Genomic DNA, 17,672 nt, shown 5'->3' with positions numbered 1-17,672 from the left:
AATTATTCTCAGGGATCTCTATTCAAGTTAATGTCAATCCATCAGTGAATTCTATTTGAATTCAATTGGTCAACCAATTACATCAGCCTAATGATAACTATTTTTAACTACTTTCTATTCACCATGGAGGCATAATGCAAAGTTACTCAAATTACTTGATAAAATCTATGACATTTCCTGATCTACCAGCTCATTAAACCTTTTATAAAGGTCATAAGGTTAGTTTGTCATAATTTTCTCTTAGCAAACTCAGGTTATATATTCCTTATTATGTTAATTGCTCTTAAAATATCTGTTTAATAATATATTCTAGAAATATTTAAGTTTACTATGTTAGAGTTAGTATATCTTTGCTTCCTTTTCCTCTCTCAATCCAAATAAAACAACAAGGCAAATAAAGGAAACTAAAAATTTATCTTGTTTTTGTTTTCTTTTATGAAGTGCTGAGGACCAAGCCCAGGACTTTGCACATGCTAGGCAAGCAATCTACCTCAGCTATATTCTCAGTCCTAAAAATTCATGTTTTGATGAAACTTAAATACTTTTATAACCTTGATCTCAAAAAGTGGCTAGTATGGCTTCAGAGAGGAAAAAATGATCTTTGTTTTAAAATAAAATCAGTGTCATGCTGGTAGTTAAAATATTTTGTAATTATTTTTGACCACCATAAAGGTCAGAGAAGGTAAGGAGTGGAAAATTAAAAGATACAAAACCAAATGTTTACTGTTGGGCACATGCATGTACACATACATAGAAGTGTACCATATATAGAGTGCTTTCCTGTGAGTAAAGGAAACTTCTTGCAAGGTAGAAGCAGAATCACTACTCATAAGAGCTTATATAGACAATAAATGCTAGTCAAATATGAACTTGAGTCAACTTTTGTGCATGGCGAGAGGAAGGGATTCAGTTTCATTTTGTTGCATATGGATTTCCTGTTTTCCCAGCACCATTTGTTGAAGATGCTATCCTTCCTCCATTGCATGCTTTTAGCCCCTTTATCAAATATAGGATAGTTGTAATATTGTGGATTGGTTACTGTGTCCTCTATTCTATACCATTGGTCCACCCGCCTGTTTTGGTACCAGTACCATGCTGTTTTTGTCACTATTGCTCTATAATATAGTTTGAGGTCTGGTATTGCTATGCCGCCTGATTCACACTTCCTGCTTAGAATTGCTTTTGCTATTCTGGGTCTTTTATTTTTCCATATGAATTTCATGATTGCTTTATCTATTTCTACAAGAAATATAATGTGTCTGCTGTGCAAGGATACAGATAAGTCCCTGCCCTCAAGTTGTTCACAGTCTAACAAGGAGCCAAACAAATATTTTTAACATAAATAAATTATTTTAATATCAGAAGTACCCTCCCACATAAAAGTTAAACATCTCTAAATGATTCTAGAAAGGCTCTATGGAGAAAGTATCATTTCAATTGGCTCTCACCAAGCATGGGGGGCAGAAATAGCATTTCAGTGGAGAATAAAAAATAAGCAAATATGCTGGGTACAGTAGCACATTTTTTTCAGGAGGCTGAGGCAGGAGGATCACGAGTTCAAAGCCAGCCTCAGCAACTTAGCAAGGCCATAAGCAACTCACTGAGACCCTGTCTCTGAACAAAATGTTAAAAAGGGCTGGCACTGTGGCTTAGTGGTTCAATTCTTAGTGGTTAGACCCTGGGTTCAATCCACAGTGCCCCCCCAAACAACATTAACAACAATCAAACAAACAAAAATAAGCAAAGACAGAAGGAATGATGATCCATTTGGTTTGACTGTAAGGTAAATGTACCGGAAGGTGATGTGCAGAGGTGGCTCTAGAGATTTTTCATTGGATTTAACATAGAGTGCAAGCTTCCAGGGGACTTTGTAAAAACAATGGGTTTCCCTTGAATCTAGCAGGATCACACTTACATTTGATGATGATAATGTAAACCCTCCATGGCACACCCTCTATGGACTGAGAACACCTGCTCTCTTTTCATTGCCGCCCCCCCCCCCCCCCCGCCCCTGACAAAACTCCAGCTTGCCAAGAAGCACTCCAGTTGAGAATTGGATTGATGACCCCAGTGAATAGCACACAGCCCTGCCCAGTTCCTGCAGGCTATAGGCTGCTCACTCCTGGTCTCAATATAGTTCTCTCAGGGAGTGCTTCCTAGCTCTCATTTGTTGTATCTCACCTTCATTTCCAGGGCTTCTGGTACCTTCTTGCCTTCCCAAGCCCAACTCCGCTTGGTAAAGTAGTTGACAGTGGCAAATTCAATCAGTGCAGAAAATACAAAGGCATAACAGACGGCTATGAACCAGTCCATGGCCGTCGCATATGCCACTTTAGGTAAGGAGTTTCTGGCACTGATACTCAAGGTGGTCATGGTAAGAACAGTGGTGACACCTGGAGAGAGATAATATGAGAGCAAGTTGCAACTGGAATGCGTTGAGAGTCTACTTGATGAGCTTACCAGATTCCTACTTGAAATGGTCCATTTAAAGTAAAATACACAGATATCAAAGCCGAATGGATGGGTCCACCTTGTAGTCACTCTATGTCAATTGGCACAGAGATAGGAATATTCAGTGCAGACCTTCTAACAGTTTTCCCTTAACCTGTACTTAAACATGTCTACTGAAGAGTAAAATTAGTTTATTTGATAATAAGAGAGTCTTAAAATTAGAAAAACCCACTTTTGAGCTGAAATTTGCATTCTCTTTAACTACCAGCCCACTGACTGCTCTTAGAGTTCCTTTTGTGACAAAAAGAAACATTCCACTCCCCCCTTTCCAGAACAGGCCTTCAGAGACCTGAAAAATGGGACCTATGATTTCCTGTGATCCTACTCATCTCCAGAATGGGTATGGAAACCCATGTTCTCCTTATGAAATTTTCTTGTTCACTGCCTTCCGCATCTTGGTGGTTCTATTCTGAATAGGCCAAAACTGAGTGCAAGATTCAGAACATGGTTTGAGGGGCTGGAGCTGTGGCTCAGTGGTAGAGCACTTGCCTAGCACGTGTGAGGCCTTGGGTTCAATCCTCAGCACCACATTAAAAAAATAAATAAAATGAAGGTATTGTGTCCATCTACAACTATTTTTTTAAAAGAACATGCTCTGAGATCTGTATGGTTTTCAGTTCTTTAATTCTAGACTTTCTTCTAATAATGAAATAATTATTATGGAAAATCGTCCTGTAGTCACACCACACTTTAGGTCTCTGATACAAAATCTGTGTCTTGTGAGTTTTTGTAAAACCAGAGCTTTTGTTTATATAAATTGATCTAAATCATTCACACTTGAAGAAGGAACAATCACAACTTCTTTCTAAGTGCTGACATGCTGAAGAGGATGGGAAATATGAGCCTTATGAGCCTGGGTCAAATAGAGCATGGAATGAAGTCATAATTCTATCCAGAGAGTCAACCATATGTGTTGCAGCCTTGGGGTTTCCATTCCCATCTTGCTCCATTGTAAACCTTACTTATATACTTGCTATATACATGACAATCCAGACTGGAACACGGACTCAGTGCGATTTAAATAGAGACCCTAAAAGAATACTTTGCATGAACTAGGTAGGGAGTCATCAAGCTGATTAGAAAAATAATACACATTTCAAGCCGTTAGGAATCAGCCATGTAACTAGTATCTATTTAAAATAATTTGAATGCATAATCTGGTAAACTCTAAGAATGAACCCAAGACTCAGTAACCTTCATATCATACCAAGGTAGGAGTAACTTAAGGAAAAAGAAGCTACTTCATTTATGGTTATCAGCAAACACAATTTTCCACCCTGGCACATGCACAGCACTGTGCATGTGATTAGCTGGAGAGAACAGAACTGCAAAACACATTTCTTCACTATATCTCAGTAGAGATTTTTTTAGGGTTTAATTAGAACTGTCATCTTATGGAGAGCTCTTAGCTGGTCAGATTTGGTAGACTCTTAATCAAAAATTCAGAACACTTTGTGGATGGGCAAAGAGAATCTAAGTATTTTAAAAAAGAGATCCAGCCTGTTAACCAGTGCTTTTCTTTCAAGACTCTTCTAGAAAGCTCTTCTTGAAAGGCTCAGGTAGCACTGACTGACCCTTCACTTCTTTTAAGCACTTCTAGTTCATTTACTTGATTACATGGGGTAGCCAAACTGCATGTGTGATCAGTGCAATGAAAATAAAATTGTATAGTCGGAACTCATTTGTTCCAGGCTTCCTTCACTTGGCATAATATTTTAGGTTCATTCATGTTTTTCATTTATCTTTAGTTATTCCTCTTAATTTCAGACAAAATGTATTGAAAGAATATAATGTATTCATGTATTCAGGGACATCTATTAATAGACATCAGGATTGCTTCCAATAATTGACAACTATAAACAAAGGTGTTTGGATGATCACATGTAAGTATTTGTAAGAGTGTATGCTTTCATTTTTCTTGGTAAATATCTAGGGATGGAATTGCAAGATCATATGGTGACCATATGTTTAGTTTCATATGACACAAGCTGTTTTTTAAGTAGTTGTAACATTTAAAATTCCCAGAAGATATAGGAGAGTTTCAGTCAGCATGCATCTTTGATTTATGAAAATTAAATATTAATTGGTACACTTATCCCTGATAGTGAAAGCCCATAGAGCATTTTATCTTCATGTATCACTAACTTAACTTATATAGATTATATTATAGTGTAGTATTTTATTCTAAACATGTTATTGACCCAATAAATCACTTGTTATTATTTTATACATTCAATTCACATTACCATTACTCATATTTTGTTTTATTTTCATTCTTGTTTTTAAATACACCTTCAACCTTCTTTCAAGGATGGTTCTCCTTTTGTTTGATAAATAACCTTTAGTGTTTCCTTGAGTGAGGATTGGATGGTAATGATGGATGCTTAGCATTTTATTTTATTTTTTATTTTTTGTCTAAAATGTCCTGTTTTTGTTTCTGTTGATGTCAGTTGTCAGTATGTTTGTTATCACTTTAAAGACAATGTGTTTTCTTCTAGGTTATTTTTAAGACCATTTTGTTCTTTTTGCTTTTTGTTTCCAGAAGTTTCACTATGATGTGTCTTTATTTTCATGTCTTAATTTATCCTACTTGATTTTATAGATTTTTAAAATGTTTATTGGTTATTTATACATAATAATTGGCTTCATTTTGACATAATTTAATTTGTTGTAACTCAGTCCCCAGTACTTCCCCTTTTCCATGCCTCCTCCCTCCTCTTGTTCCCTTCCCTTTACTGATCTATCTGCTATTTACTTACAGGTTTTCTTTTTTAAAGCAGTACTTTGTGAATATACATGATGTTGAGATTCACTGTGGTATATTCATATATGTACATAAGAAAGCTGGTCAGATTCATTACACTTTTCCTCCCTTATCCTGTCCCTACTTTATATCTTTCTTCAGGTTGTACAGTGATCAGCCAGTACCTCTTAAATTTTTCATCAGTACCATTCTCTCACTTCTCTTCTTCTAGGATTCCAATTAGGCCATCTCAAAAACATTGTATGTCTTTTCTCTCCTATGTATTTTACATTTGTGTCCTTTTAAGTTATCTTCTTCTGCCCTATCTTCCAATTCATGGATTATCCTTCCACTATGTATAAACCATTGAGATTTAATCTGTATTTTTCAGTTCTACAATTTCCAAAATTCTCTCTGTGTGCATGTGATATATTCTCTCTCTCTCTCTCTCTCTCTCTCTCTGTCTTTCCAACTATCATTCTCTCATTTAATTTCCATGCATCTACCAGATTTCTCACATTTCTTTAATCTACTTAAATATAGCCATCATGGCTTTTTGAAAGTCTATATCTAATAATGCAAATGTATATGTAGGAGAATACCAAGATTATAGGGTAAACATATTTTAAACTTTCAAAATATTTTTTTCACTTTACATTCCCACCAGTAGTGTCTTACAGTTCTAATTGTTCATGAAGCTCTCTAGTATCTGACAATATCAATCTTTTTAAATATGACCATGCATGTTTTTAAACTGATATCTCTGTGAATTTTTACTTTATGTTTCCCTGATAAAAATGATAAGGATTTTTTCATACACTTATGGACATGCATGTGTGTGTGTGTGTGTGTGTGTGTGTGTGTATAAAAAGATCCTTATCATTTTTATGTATGTAAAATTTATATATATGCCCATAAGTGTATGAAATATATCTATCTATCTATCTATATATATCTTTATATCTATATCTATCTCTCTATATATCTATATCTATCTATCTATCTATCTAATTGGATTCTTTGCCTTTTAATCATTGAGTTGCAGGAACTTTTGATATTTTAGGAATATACGTACTTTATAAGTCTTATGCATATGCACAATGCTTTATCCAAGTCTATGCTTGCCATTTCATCTTCTTAATGTTACCCTTTGATTAACAGAAATTGTTAAATTTGATGAAGTTGAATGTATTAGTTCCTTTACTTTGGTGTTATTAATTTTTTTGCAATAAGGAATTTCTGCCTACCAATGATGCAAAGATATTACTTTAGATTTTCTTCTAAGAGCATCATTATTTTAGCTTTTATTTTCAAGTCTACGACCAACTTTAATTTAATTCTCTACAATGCCATCTTTGTGATAAATCAGGTTTCCAGACACATGGGCATGGATCTATTTTTCAGCTCTCTATAGTATTTCATTTATTTATTTTTCTTTTCTTTATGCCAATAACAAAGTCTTAATTACTATAGCTTTTTAATCATTTTTGACACTTTTGTGGGGAAAGTGTCTCTGCTTTGTTCTTCTTTAGAAGAATACTGGCTATTTTTGGCTCTGCATTCTTACATAAAAATTCTGCAATCACTTTTTAAATTAACATTTCAACTTGGAGGCTTTCACATCAATGCAGTTACTGTAAATATGAATTCTAAATTAGTTTGAGGCTAAGATTAAATTAAAAAATAAATTCTCAAGGAATTCCATATTTCACACAGAGCCCAGGCAAAAATAAAAATGCTTTTTTGTTGTCTCCTGCACTGATAAGTGTATTTTTCTAGTGCTCTCTTACATTGAGGGTATGACCCTTCAATGGTATTGAATTTATGGCCAGTGTCTTTGCATTAATGTCCTATACTTTTATGTAACAAATTGCTGGAAATTTAGTGACAAAACAGCACAAATTTATTCATACACTAGATGTCTGAAATAAATTTCATTGAGTTCAGGTCAAGGTGTCAGCAGAAATGCACTGCCTCTGAATTCTCTAGAAGAATAAACTGTTGACTTTTCTGTCTTCCAGAACTACACAATTTGGATTCCTTTTCTCATGGACCCCTTCCTCCTTCTTCATAGCCAACAGAAGAACATATTCCAATCTGTCCTATTTCTATCATCTCACTGCTTTTTTTCTCTGTAGTCAAATATCCTTCTCACTTTTGGAACACTTGTGATTGCATTTAGGGCCCATGTAGAAGGTACAGGATAATCTTCCCAGCTTTTGAACTTAATCACCTCTTCAAAGTTACTTTTGCCATTTAAAGTTATATTCACAAGTTCCAGGGACTTGACATGAATGTCTTTGGGGGCCACTATTTAGTGTAACACAACCTTAGTTGTAACCCCCAACTTTACTTAGGCTCCATGCCTTCCTTGAATAACCTTAAAACTAAAACTTTTTTTTTAACCCAAATGGGTAATCCTTTCACTCATCTTCATACTAGAGTATCAGTTCATGTGATGGACACTGAACTTTTTAATTCCCTCTTCCATGGAGCCTTTAAATATTTCCTTTAATGTTTTTGACATTAGATGTTAACTTAAAAGAATGCTTTCTTATCTAGTGTTTTTAGGAATTTGTAGAGCAGGATTTTTCAGGATCTCTACTTTTTATATTTCCCAAAATGGGCACCTTTAACCCACTCCCACATAACTTCTGCTAACTCCATTTCACTAGAACTATTCTTTCCAAGATCACTAACATGAAGTATACCACAATACCCAACAGATAGTTTGAATATGCAGCCTCTGTTGACTTCCATGAAGTCATACCCTTCGAATTTTTTTCTTTTTTCTGTAAGATAACTCTTTCTCTTTCTCCACTGTTGTTTCTTCCTAGACATGACCTGAAGTGCTACTAATTTCCGAAACATCATTTACTATTTATTTAATGACATAGTAGAGCTTCAGGATATTGGTAGTAATGATTTCTGTGTGGGGCCATGGAAGTAGTTTAGTAGCCCAAAAGAATTAATTAATATTTATGTCTTAAAAATCTTTCAGCAGGAGGAACAGGCAGAGAATATTTTGTATGCTTTAAGTATCTGGGGAAAAAGTGCTAATGATATTTAAATCTCTTCCTAGACATCAGAAAACTCATACTGAGTAGATTTTCTGATTATAGGTATTTTTAAAGAACTCTACAAATTGTTTGCAGCATTTACTGAATATTAGCTAATTCATATTTTCAAAAAAGCTAAAGTAAAAGCAGCATAGTCAGATGCTCACACCAAAAAAAAAAGGTTCTCTAAAAAGCCCCAAATTACTTCTATGCTGTCAGCTTGATTTCCTACCCTTTACTTTCTTCAGTCTGCACTGAATACTTCCCTTTTCCACTGAAGGTTCAGTTCCTTTCCTTACTCCTGGGGCAATCCTGACTGAGGAGGGCAGAATTTAAGTAATCTTACTTTAACACTCCTCTTATTCCACATCCTTTTTAAGAATTCAGTTGCCTGAAATCCTAGAACCTGATGATTTAGTTACTATTGTGGGGCTTGCTCCTTAGTTACCTCTAGGAATTGTTCTTCAACCTTTCTCATCTCTTCTCTGACTACCCATAGTTGTCTTTTCAAATGTATCTTCCTCATTTTCCAACAAGCAACACTTACCAAAGACTGTGCGGGCAGGGACAGACTCTCTGTTGAGCCAAAAAGACACTTGTGACAGAATCACAGTCATGATACATGGCAAGTAGGTCTGGATTACAAAGTAGCCAATTTTTCGCTTGAGATGAAAATGGGTTGTCATGACAACATATTCTCCTGGAGAGAGAGTAAAATTAGGCAGTATGTAGTCACATAAACATTGTTAAAGCAAGTTGGGCCCTAATTCAGTTCACAAAGTTCCTTATTATATTTAAGACAAGACATCCTAGCACCTCCCAAGCATGTAGTCAGAGCTCTTTAATAATCATGAAATAGTATGTTTTTGGTGTGCCAATATTGCTTGCTCAGAGCAATTTTGGCACCAATACACTTAAATAAATGCATGTTCTCACTTAAATAATATTAAGAAACAATGATCTCTTCTACAGTGCTTGCTTTGTGACAGGCACTCACCTAGCACTTTAACTTTATTAACATATTTAATCTTTGCAACAACCCTATGACATAGGTGCTATTTTACTCTAATTTTATAGATCAAGACACTGAGGTAAAAAGAGACATATGTTCTAATTGGTTTATTTGGTTGAAGCCAAAAGTTTACATAGCAGAGTGTGGGCTGATCAGCAGTGTTTCACACCCAAAGTTTACATCAAAATGTACTCCACCATAATGTATAAATAAAAAGAACCGATAAAAAGATTTCTACTTATTTAGATTTATTCCCATGTACTTAATTTTTTCTAAACCATGTTAAAATGTTTTATAAATTGCATTTCTCATTCACTGTAGATAAATAGAAATAAAATAAACTTACTTTGCTCTGTGGGAAAAAAAACAGTGAGTACTTATTGAACTTTTATTATGTGCCAAACAACAGCCTTCTAAGGCATGTACTAATTATTACATGATAAAATGCAATAGTTAGTTCTCACTTTTCTGGATTTGTCAGTAGTGTTTTACTTGTTATGGATTGAGTTGTGCCTTTCCAAAAAATATACCTTATTTGAAATTAAGACTTTTGCAGATATACCAGAGTAAGAAGAGGGAGATACATAGAAAGACACAGGGAGAGATTGGGGGTGGTTCATCCACAAGTCAAGAAGAGCTAAAGATTGCTGCTGTCCATCAGTAGAAGGTAGGAAGAGGTATGGGACAGATTATCACTGAGTCTCCAGAAAGAAACTCAGATGCTATCCCTTTTCTAGTAGAGACACTCTGTTTACCATCTCCCAAAGAACAAAAGACAAATTCCCCCAATTAGCCCAGAAGACCCCTTAAATCTGACCACACTAATACCTCTCTTATCAGAGTTTCATAATTTTCACTTCTATTACTCCAGCCACATTTCATTGTGGCATTATTCACAACTCAGGCAATTTCCCACTTTCTTACCCTACCCACTCCATTTTACCTACGTCTAGGAAGCACTATCTGGTCATCCAAACCTCAGTATATAATCCATCTTGTGTGTGTATTCTCATCTTAGCTTGTTTACATGGACATGAAAAATACACATAGGCTTATTTTTAATTTAGCAATGATCTCATACAAAACTATGTCATGTCTTCCTCATTATAATTTTGGAGCTACCCTTTTCTTTCTCTCTGCTTCTTTTTCAACCTCTTTGTCCTGTGTGTGTCTATCTACTCATCTCTTTCTGTCTCCCTTTTTCTTTTTCTTCCCTCTCTTTTTCCACTGAAAATGAATTGAAAAATTATTTTTCCTGAAAGTTGGACTTATTAATGATATTTCTGATAATGTGAAATATTTATTTTTAAAAATATTTTATTTATTTTTTAGTTGTAGTTGGGCACAATACCTTTATTTATTTTTATGTGGTGCTGAGGATTGAACCCAGGGTCTTGCACATGCTAGGTGAGTGCTCTACCATTAAGCCACAACCCCAGCCCTAATGTGAAATATTTAATACATAAATGTAAAATGTATTATTCATAAATTACATTCCATGGATCTGAAAGGCAAAGCAAATGCACTTCTCAAAGGCTTATTAAATTTTAACAATTTGTTTTGAGTGTTCTGACATATTTTTCTGCAGTACTATCCTTTTGTATATTTTCTTTCCCTCTGTAATGCTGTCTCCTTAGATAGATAGAGAACTGAAATCTTTTACCAGGTTGGGGAGATTCTCCATCTCTTCCCTTTTAATGCACACTATCTGGGTCCAGAAACAGTAAATAGGACAGTGAAAAGCCACTTTTTCATATTCACAGGTATTCATACACAAGATAGTTTTATATGGATGAAAATTACAAATGAACTTTTAGAAAATTTAGCAAAATAATCCATTGTATCAGTTAATTGAATCAGTTTTTAAAAATACAGCTCTGATATTTTGTTTCTCTCCACATTTTTTCTCTGCCAAAGTGAGAACTGAAGCATTAATCAAGTTGGAAGATTTTTTTTCTCACTTCACTCATCCTGTTTTTGCCCTTGTGCCCCAGCTTATTAAGCTTATTAAATGCCATCTGTGTTGTGTGTGAAATACTCAAGGGTACCATATAAAACATAATGCGTATATATTCACAAATTAGTTATTATCTATGGATGAGAAATGCAGAATAGTTGAGTAAATTAATGATTTACATAACTGAATACATCTTTCTGAATTGGACTGTCATATTCCCTCTTTCCTTTTCCCTATTGCTGCCTCTCTCTGTATTTGTTATTATGAAGGATGACCCTTTATAAGTGGTTTGGGGAATTTCTCCCCTGCCTTTGTACTCCAGCCTATTAAGCTCCATCTGTGTTAAATGTGAAATATTTTAAGGTACAGTGTGAAACATATTCTCAATTTGACTAATTTTTAAGGTTGCAAAATACACAAGAGGATTAACTCATTATACAACTTAAGTGAATATATTTTTTAAATCTGTTTTTGGTATTTCTTCATCTTTCTATCTCTGTTCCTTGGTCTTTATCTTGCCTTGTGTTCTTTTTATTTCCATTTCTTTGATCCGTCTTTGTGTATTTTTCAGTCTCTCCCATGCTACATATCTGGAGATGACATACACCAAGATGATAACAATCAAACTATTACTCTAACAAATGATTAAATTTCTAGAAAAGATGGAAAAATAACATCATGTATCCAAACAACTATCCTTCTATAAAATTAATACAATAATTTGCTAAATGAGGGAAAATAGAATTAATGCTGAAAATAGAGAATATTGTCCACAACTAATGGCAGATTTTGAAAAATTTCATATACTTATTTCACACATATTTGATTCTGGAACAAAAAGTCTTCTTACAGCTACTTCATACTGAGCATTTAGAGAGAAACCAGTCATACCAAACAGAATATCTATATACTGTAGGACTTTTCTTTGGCAGAGCCTCCCATTCATATGCTAGACCTTACATGGAGGAACATATTTGGGATTCAGAAGGGAATGTTCATAATTTGTAGTGACAATGAAAATAATATTCATATATGGAAAAGTAATAATACTGACATGGATCCTATAGTAAAACAAAGATTTCCACCCATATTTGTTCCTAAACTACCCATCTTATTCTTTTTCCTCTATGTTATTACGGTTAATAGTTCCTTATTCATATTCCTAGAAATATTATATATATATAGTTTGTACATGTGTATAGACATATGCACACACTAATTTAAAAGCATTTATCTATATGAATTAAAATAATGCAATACAGAGACAGAATAGACAGCAATGAAAAGAAGATTAAATATGGGCTGGGAGTGTAACTAAGCAGTAGAGTGCTTGCATAGTATACTACAATCTGGAATTATTTCTCAGAGAAGGAGGAGAAGGAAGAGGAAGAGGAGGAAGAAGAAGAGGAAGAAGAGGAGGAGGAGGAGGAGGAGGAGGAGGAGGAGGAGGAGGGATGGAAAAATCCAGACATGGACCTATATGTACATACGTGTATTTGTGCATACATGTGCATGTATGTAGATTTAGTACATGATAAATCCATTGTCATTTTTGGTGTAGGGATAGAACCTAGGAGTACTCTACTACTGAGCTATATCTCCAGTTCTTTTACTTTGAGACAGGGTCTCACTAAATTGTTCAGGGCTTCACTAAGTTGCTGAAGCTCGCCTCAAACTCAGGATCCTCCTGCCTTAGCCTCCTGAGCTTTGGGATTACAGGGATGCACTACTGCACCCAGCTTTAAATCCAGCATCTGAAATCACTGATGAAAAATGAGATAATTTGCTTGAGGGTAATTTACCTTAGTGTAAACCAAAAGGAATTCCAAATGTTTTTGCTCTGTAAATTTTTTAAAAATGGAAACAAAGTACTAAAAATATAGGTTAAAAAAACTAGAGTTTTCTGTTCATAATACCATACTGAGCACACACATTTATGTTTACTCCTCTTCTTCTTAAGATTCCATTAAACAACAGCAAAGACAGTAAAACAGTACAATCCCATGAGAAAGATAACAACAGGAAGTGAAAGAGCTTAACAAAACTTTGAATGCAGAAAGTGCCCATGGAGGAAACCAGCAGACAAGCAGTCCTGGGTGTGGATGGGAAACAGATGGGGCGCTGCCAACTGGAGAGGCTGGCTGGCAGTACCAGAGAGGATGCAGGCCTCAAGACTGTAGGAACAACTAGGAGAGTGTCTCAAAAACAGGTGAAAAACAGGGTCATTATCTGAAGGTCTATACATAGAAGAGTTAATCTGCCCTACCTCCACATTCACAATGAATATATAAAATATTTATTCTCCTAGCCAAAAGAAACTATAGAGAAATAGGAAAATTAAAGTGGATGATAGGCTCCAAAGAAAGAAATGCAATTCCCCCAAAAGACAATGTTTACAGTCATACTGATACAAAGTCCCCTTGCTGGTTTTCAAATTTTAAAATTAATCTATAGAGTAAGTGTAAAATGATTAATTATGGGTATAGAACTGTATTAGTTTCTCATTGGTATTTCAACAAATTTATGTTCTTATATCTCTGAAGATCAGAAGTCTAAAATGGGATTCTGTGATAAAGTTTTTAATTAAAATTTTTAAATGACACATACTATATATAAATTGTATATATTAATGCTGTTTTTATACACTGCTGGTGGAGCTGCATTCGTTCCTGGTGGTTTTAGGGAAGAGGCTACCCTTTCCTTGCTTGTGGCCCCATTTTTCATCTTTAAAGCCTGCAGCAAAGTATCTTCTAAGTCATTTGCTCTCTGACTCTCGTCTTTCTGTCTCCTCTTGATAAGGACCTTTTGTGATTGTATTGGACCTACCTAGATAATCTAGGATACTCTTTATTTCAAAAGCAATTGATAAGAAATTTTAATTCCATCTGCAATCTTAATATCCCTTGCCTTATAAATTTATATGTTCACAGGTTCTGGAATGGGGATGTGTACATTTTTGGAGGGTCATTATTCTGTCTACCACAAGAACTAAATGTATATTTTAATATGTTTTGACAGTGAAAGCAAAATTTAGTTGGTACATGTAGGAAACAAGAAAGAGATGAGGAAACAACAGAAACTTTGATAGAATAGGAAGTATAGGTGACTCTTATATCCAGCTACCAAGACTTAGAATGAAACTGGTGCAGGAGAGGAATGGTAAGGAGTAATTGAAGTGAGTTATGAACTTGCGTACTTCAGAGTAGGGAATCTATGTTTAATGTCTAAAGGGATAAAGTTAAGGAATAGCACACTATTTATAACTATGAAAGGAGCCACTAAAAGTAAAGCATAAGTTGTTAAAACATTTAATTAGAGCTATGATATCATCATCTTTCAACATGGAATAATAATACTGCCACCTCAGAGTGTTGTTAAAGGTAAAAATGAGTGAAAATACTGTCCTCAGGGCAGTGCCTGGAACATATAATATGCTCAAAATTTTATCATTATCGATTTCACCACTATGTTCACGAGTTTAAAAAAATCTGAAATCAAGGTGTCAGCAGTGACAGGATCCATCTAAAACCCATAGGGGAATCCTTACTTGGTTCTTGCTAGTTTTGTTGTTTGCTAGCAATGTTTAGCATTTCTCCACTTGGAAAAACATCCACCCTATTACTGCCTTTGTGTTTACGTAGTGTTTTGTGTGTTTCTGTGTCCAGATTTCCCATTTTCATAAGGACTCCAGTCATATTGGATTAGAAAGCCACCTTATTGCAGAATGATCTCATTCTAACCAGTTACGTTTGCAATGACGCTGTTTCCAAATAAGGTCACATTTTGAGGTATTGGGGTTAAAATTTCAACATATATTTTGGAGGGACATAATTCAATCCATAATATCCATGTTGCCAAGGTAAGGGGAAAGCAGCATGCTCATACACTGATAATGAGAGTATGAATTGTTTAACCTTTCAGAGTCAGAGTTTGTCAATATGTATTAAATTTTAAAAAAAGTGTCTACTTTCTGAAGTAGCAATCTCAATTTTCTGTCTATATGCTAGGAAGAGAATTACAGAGGAGCAAAATTATATATGGAAAAAGAGGGTCTTTGAGTATTATTCAGAGCATTAAAACACAGAGCATAATAGTAGATAATTGGTTAGATTATGATCTGTATACATAAGGCCACTAACAGTGAAGATGTTATTTTGCTAATTTTCAAACTGAAACACTACACTTCCCATTGACAACAACACATATCACATCATTATCAAGAATTCTCCAGCCTTGTAAGAGAGCATTTTATTTTTTATTTGAAATAACCAAAACTGGTAATAAAGAACACGTGTTCATTCTAATTGTCAATATACTGTTACTAAATTTTGTGTATATTTGGGCCATTACATCTACTAACATGAAAACATGTTTAAAATATAAAACTAATTTAAAAGCAGCATATAAAACAGTATAAAGGGTATGGATCCACTTACATAAAGCATATTTGTGAAAAATACAAAGAGAATGTTCTTAAATATCAAAATGTATAATAACCAGTTAACATACAAAAATCTTCTAAGAAGACTTTTTCCTAGAAAGTGGAATTAAAGAGTGCAGTTATACCTCTATATCCCTGACTGCTCAAGTCCCTCATATAAAACTGCACATTATTTGCATAGAACCTGTGCATGTCTTCCCCTGTGCTTTACCTCATTTCTAGCTTCCTTATATCTGATATAATGTAAATGCTATATTTATAATTCTTATCCTGTATTTTTTAGCAAATAATGACAAGTAAAATGTCTGTACATGTTCAGGGCAGATATAATTTTTTTTCAAATATTTTTTATCTATACTTGATTCAGTATAGCAGATATAAACCCCAGAGACATGGAGGGTTGACTGTATTTTAGTTTCCAATATTGGCTCCTCTATGTAGTTTTAATTTTAATTTTCCTATCATGAATGTGTACTGTCCATGTGATAAAGGTGGAACAGTGGTTTTAATAAATGAAATGGCATCTGAGGCTGTGTGGATAGCAAACAACTGATCTTAAAAGTTGATGCCAGTTGGGCAGTGCAGAGGAGGGACTGGGAAGTAAGGAGAGTGGATTGATGGATGAAGTATTCTGCCTGGGGGTGGAAATATCAGCAGCCCTGGGCAGGCCCTCACTAAAGGCCTTGCTGGCTGTGCTGCACCCAGCTGTTTTGTGCTGTGCTGTGCCACATTACAACATGGTTTCTCTTACCTCTAGCCTTTGTGGGAAAGAATAGCCTTTCCCACACCTACTTCTAGATTTCTAAATCCATTTTGTCTCTCAAATACATTTGAAATGGCACCTTTTTTAGGTACCCTGCCCTGGCCCTGGGGTTGAGGGAAAATGGAGAGCAGAGAACATGACATGCTATGACATCATGAGATCACAGCTTATGGTCAGATAATGAAACAAAAGTACAAAATACACTACTTTTTTTCTAACTGGGGATTCACAGAGACAAGTGCTGCTTGAAAAATTAATGTTGAAAGCTCCCATCTTTTCACAGCAAAAATATTATGTGATAATTGGGTTTCAGAATATATTCCATTTTGCCAAACACTTTAATATTAATTGGAATTTCATGGTATTTCCTTCCTTGGGACACTAGAACAGGCCAGTTTACAAATGGGAAAATCTTAAGACTACAGAACAAGTCTCCAGTTCCATTTGTTAAAATGCAAAAACTAGCTATTAAAAAGATCTGGTAGGGGCTGGGAATGTGGCTCAAGCGGTAGCGCGCTCGCCTGGCATGCATGCGGCCCGGGTTCGGTCCTCAGCACCACATACAAACAAAGATGTTGTGTCCGCCGAAAACTAAAAAATAAATATTAAAAAAGTTCTCTCTCTCTCTCTCTCTCTCTCTCTCTCTCTCTCTCTCTCTCTCTCTCTCTCTCTCCAAAAAATAACCACAAAAAACAAAAAACAATCTGGTAGATTTTGCAAATAACATTTTTTTTGAAGTGGGTGAAATAAAAAATAATTCCATGGCTACTCCCTGGACCTCCTAGCTATGTGCCTGACCTGTACTGGGGTTATTAACTCACTACCTCAGCTTTCCCAACACTTTGTTTGTTGTCTCTTCTACCATACTCCCTTGACCCCCCCCCCACAAAAGCAGCAGGACACTATGGTTAAGAGGAATTTGAGAGAGGTTGGGTTGCAGCTCAGTGGTAGAGCACTTGCTTAGCACGTGTGCAGCCCTGGGTTCAATCCTCAGCACCATATAAAAATAAATAAATAAATAAATAAATAAAATGGATTGTGTCTACTTGCAACTGAAAAAATATTTTAAAAAGACAGAATGAAGAGTCAATCTGCCTGGGTTTAGATTTGGGCTCTACTATTACACAGCTCTGTCATGGGGCAAATCACTGAAGTTTTTTATGTCTCAGTTTCCTTTGTCATGACA

General features: G+C 35.1%; 1 protein-coding gene and 1 long non-coding RNA gene across 7 annotated transcripts in view; one reads left to right on the top strand and one right to left on the bottom strand.

Annotated features, from left to right (window-relative positions):
* Positions 1-17,672, bottom strand: part of Gabra3 (gamma-aminobutyric acid type A receptor subunit alpha3) — a 213,235-nt gene that overhangs the window by 9,143 nt on the left and 186,420 nt on the right. For all 6 annotated transcript variants that reach the window (XM_040286804.2, XM_040286798.2, XM_021735402.3 and 3 more), the window contains 2 exons: positions 8,861-9,013; positions 2,182-2,393 (listed from right to left, as the gene is read on the bottom strand). In XM_040286804.2, coding sequence (XP_040142738.1) covers positions 2,182-2,393; positions 8,861-9,013 — 365 coding nt within the window. The remainder of the gene's footprint in view (positions 1-2,181; positions 2,394-8,860; positions 9,014-17,672) is intronic.
* Positions 1-17,672, top strand: part of LOC144371665 (uncharacterized) — a 181,876-nt gene that overhangs the window by 8,194 nt on the left and 156,010 nt on the right. The gene's annotated exons all lie outside the window — the stretch shown is intronic.

Source organism: Ictidomys tridecemlineatus, chromosome X, assembly GCF_052094955.1.
Source record: "Ictidomys tridecemlineatus isolate mIctTri1 chromosome X, mIctTri1.hap1, whole genome shotgun sequence".
NCBI classification, from domain to species: Eukaryota; Metazoa; Chordata; class Mammalia; order Rodentia; family Sciuridae; genus Ictidomys; species Ictidomys tridecemlineatus.
Note: the sequence above shows the minus strand (reverse complement) of the source record. Positions and strands in the feature narration are given on the sequence as shown.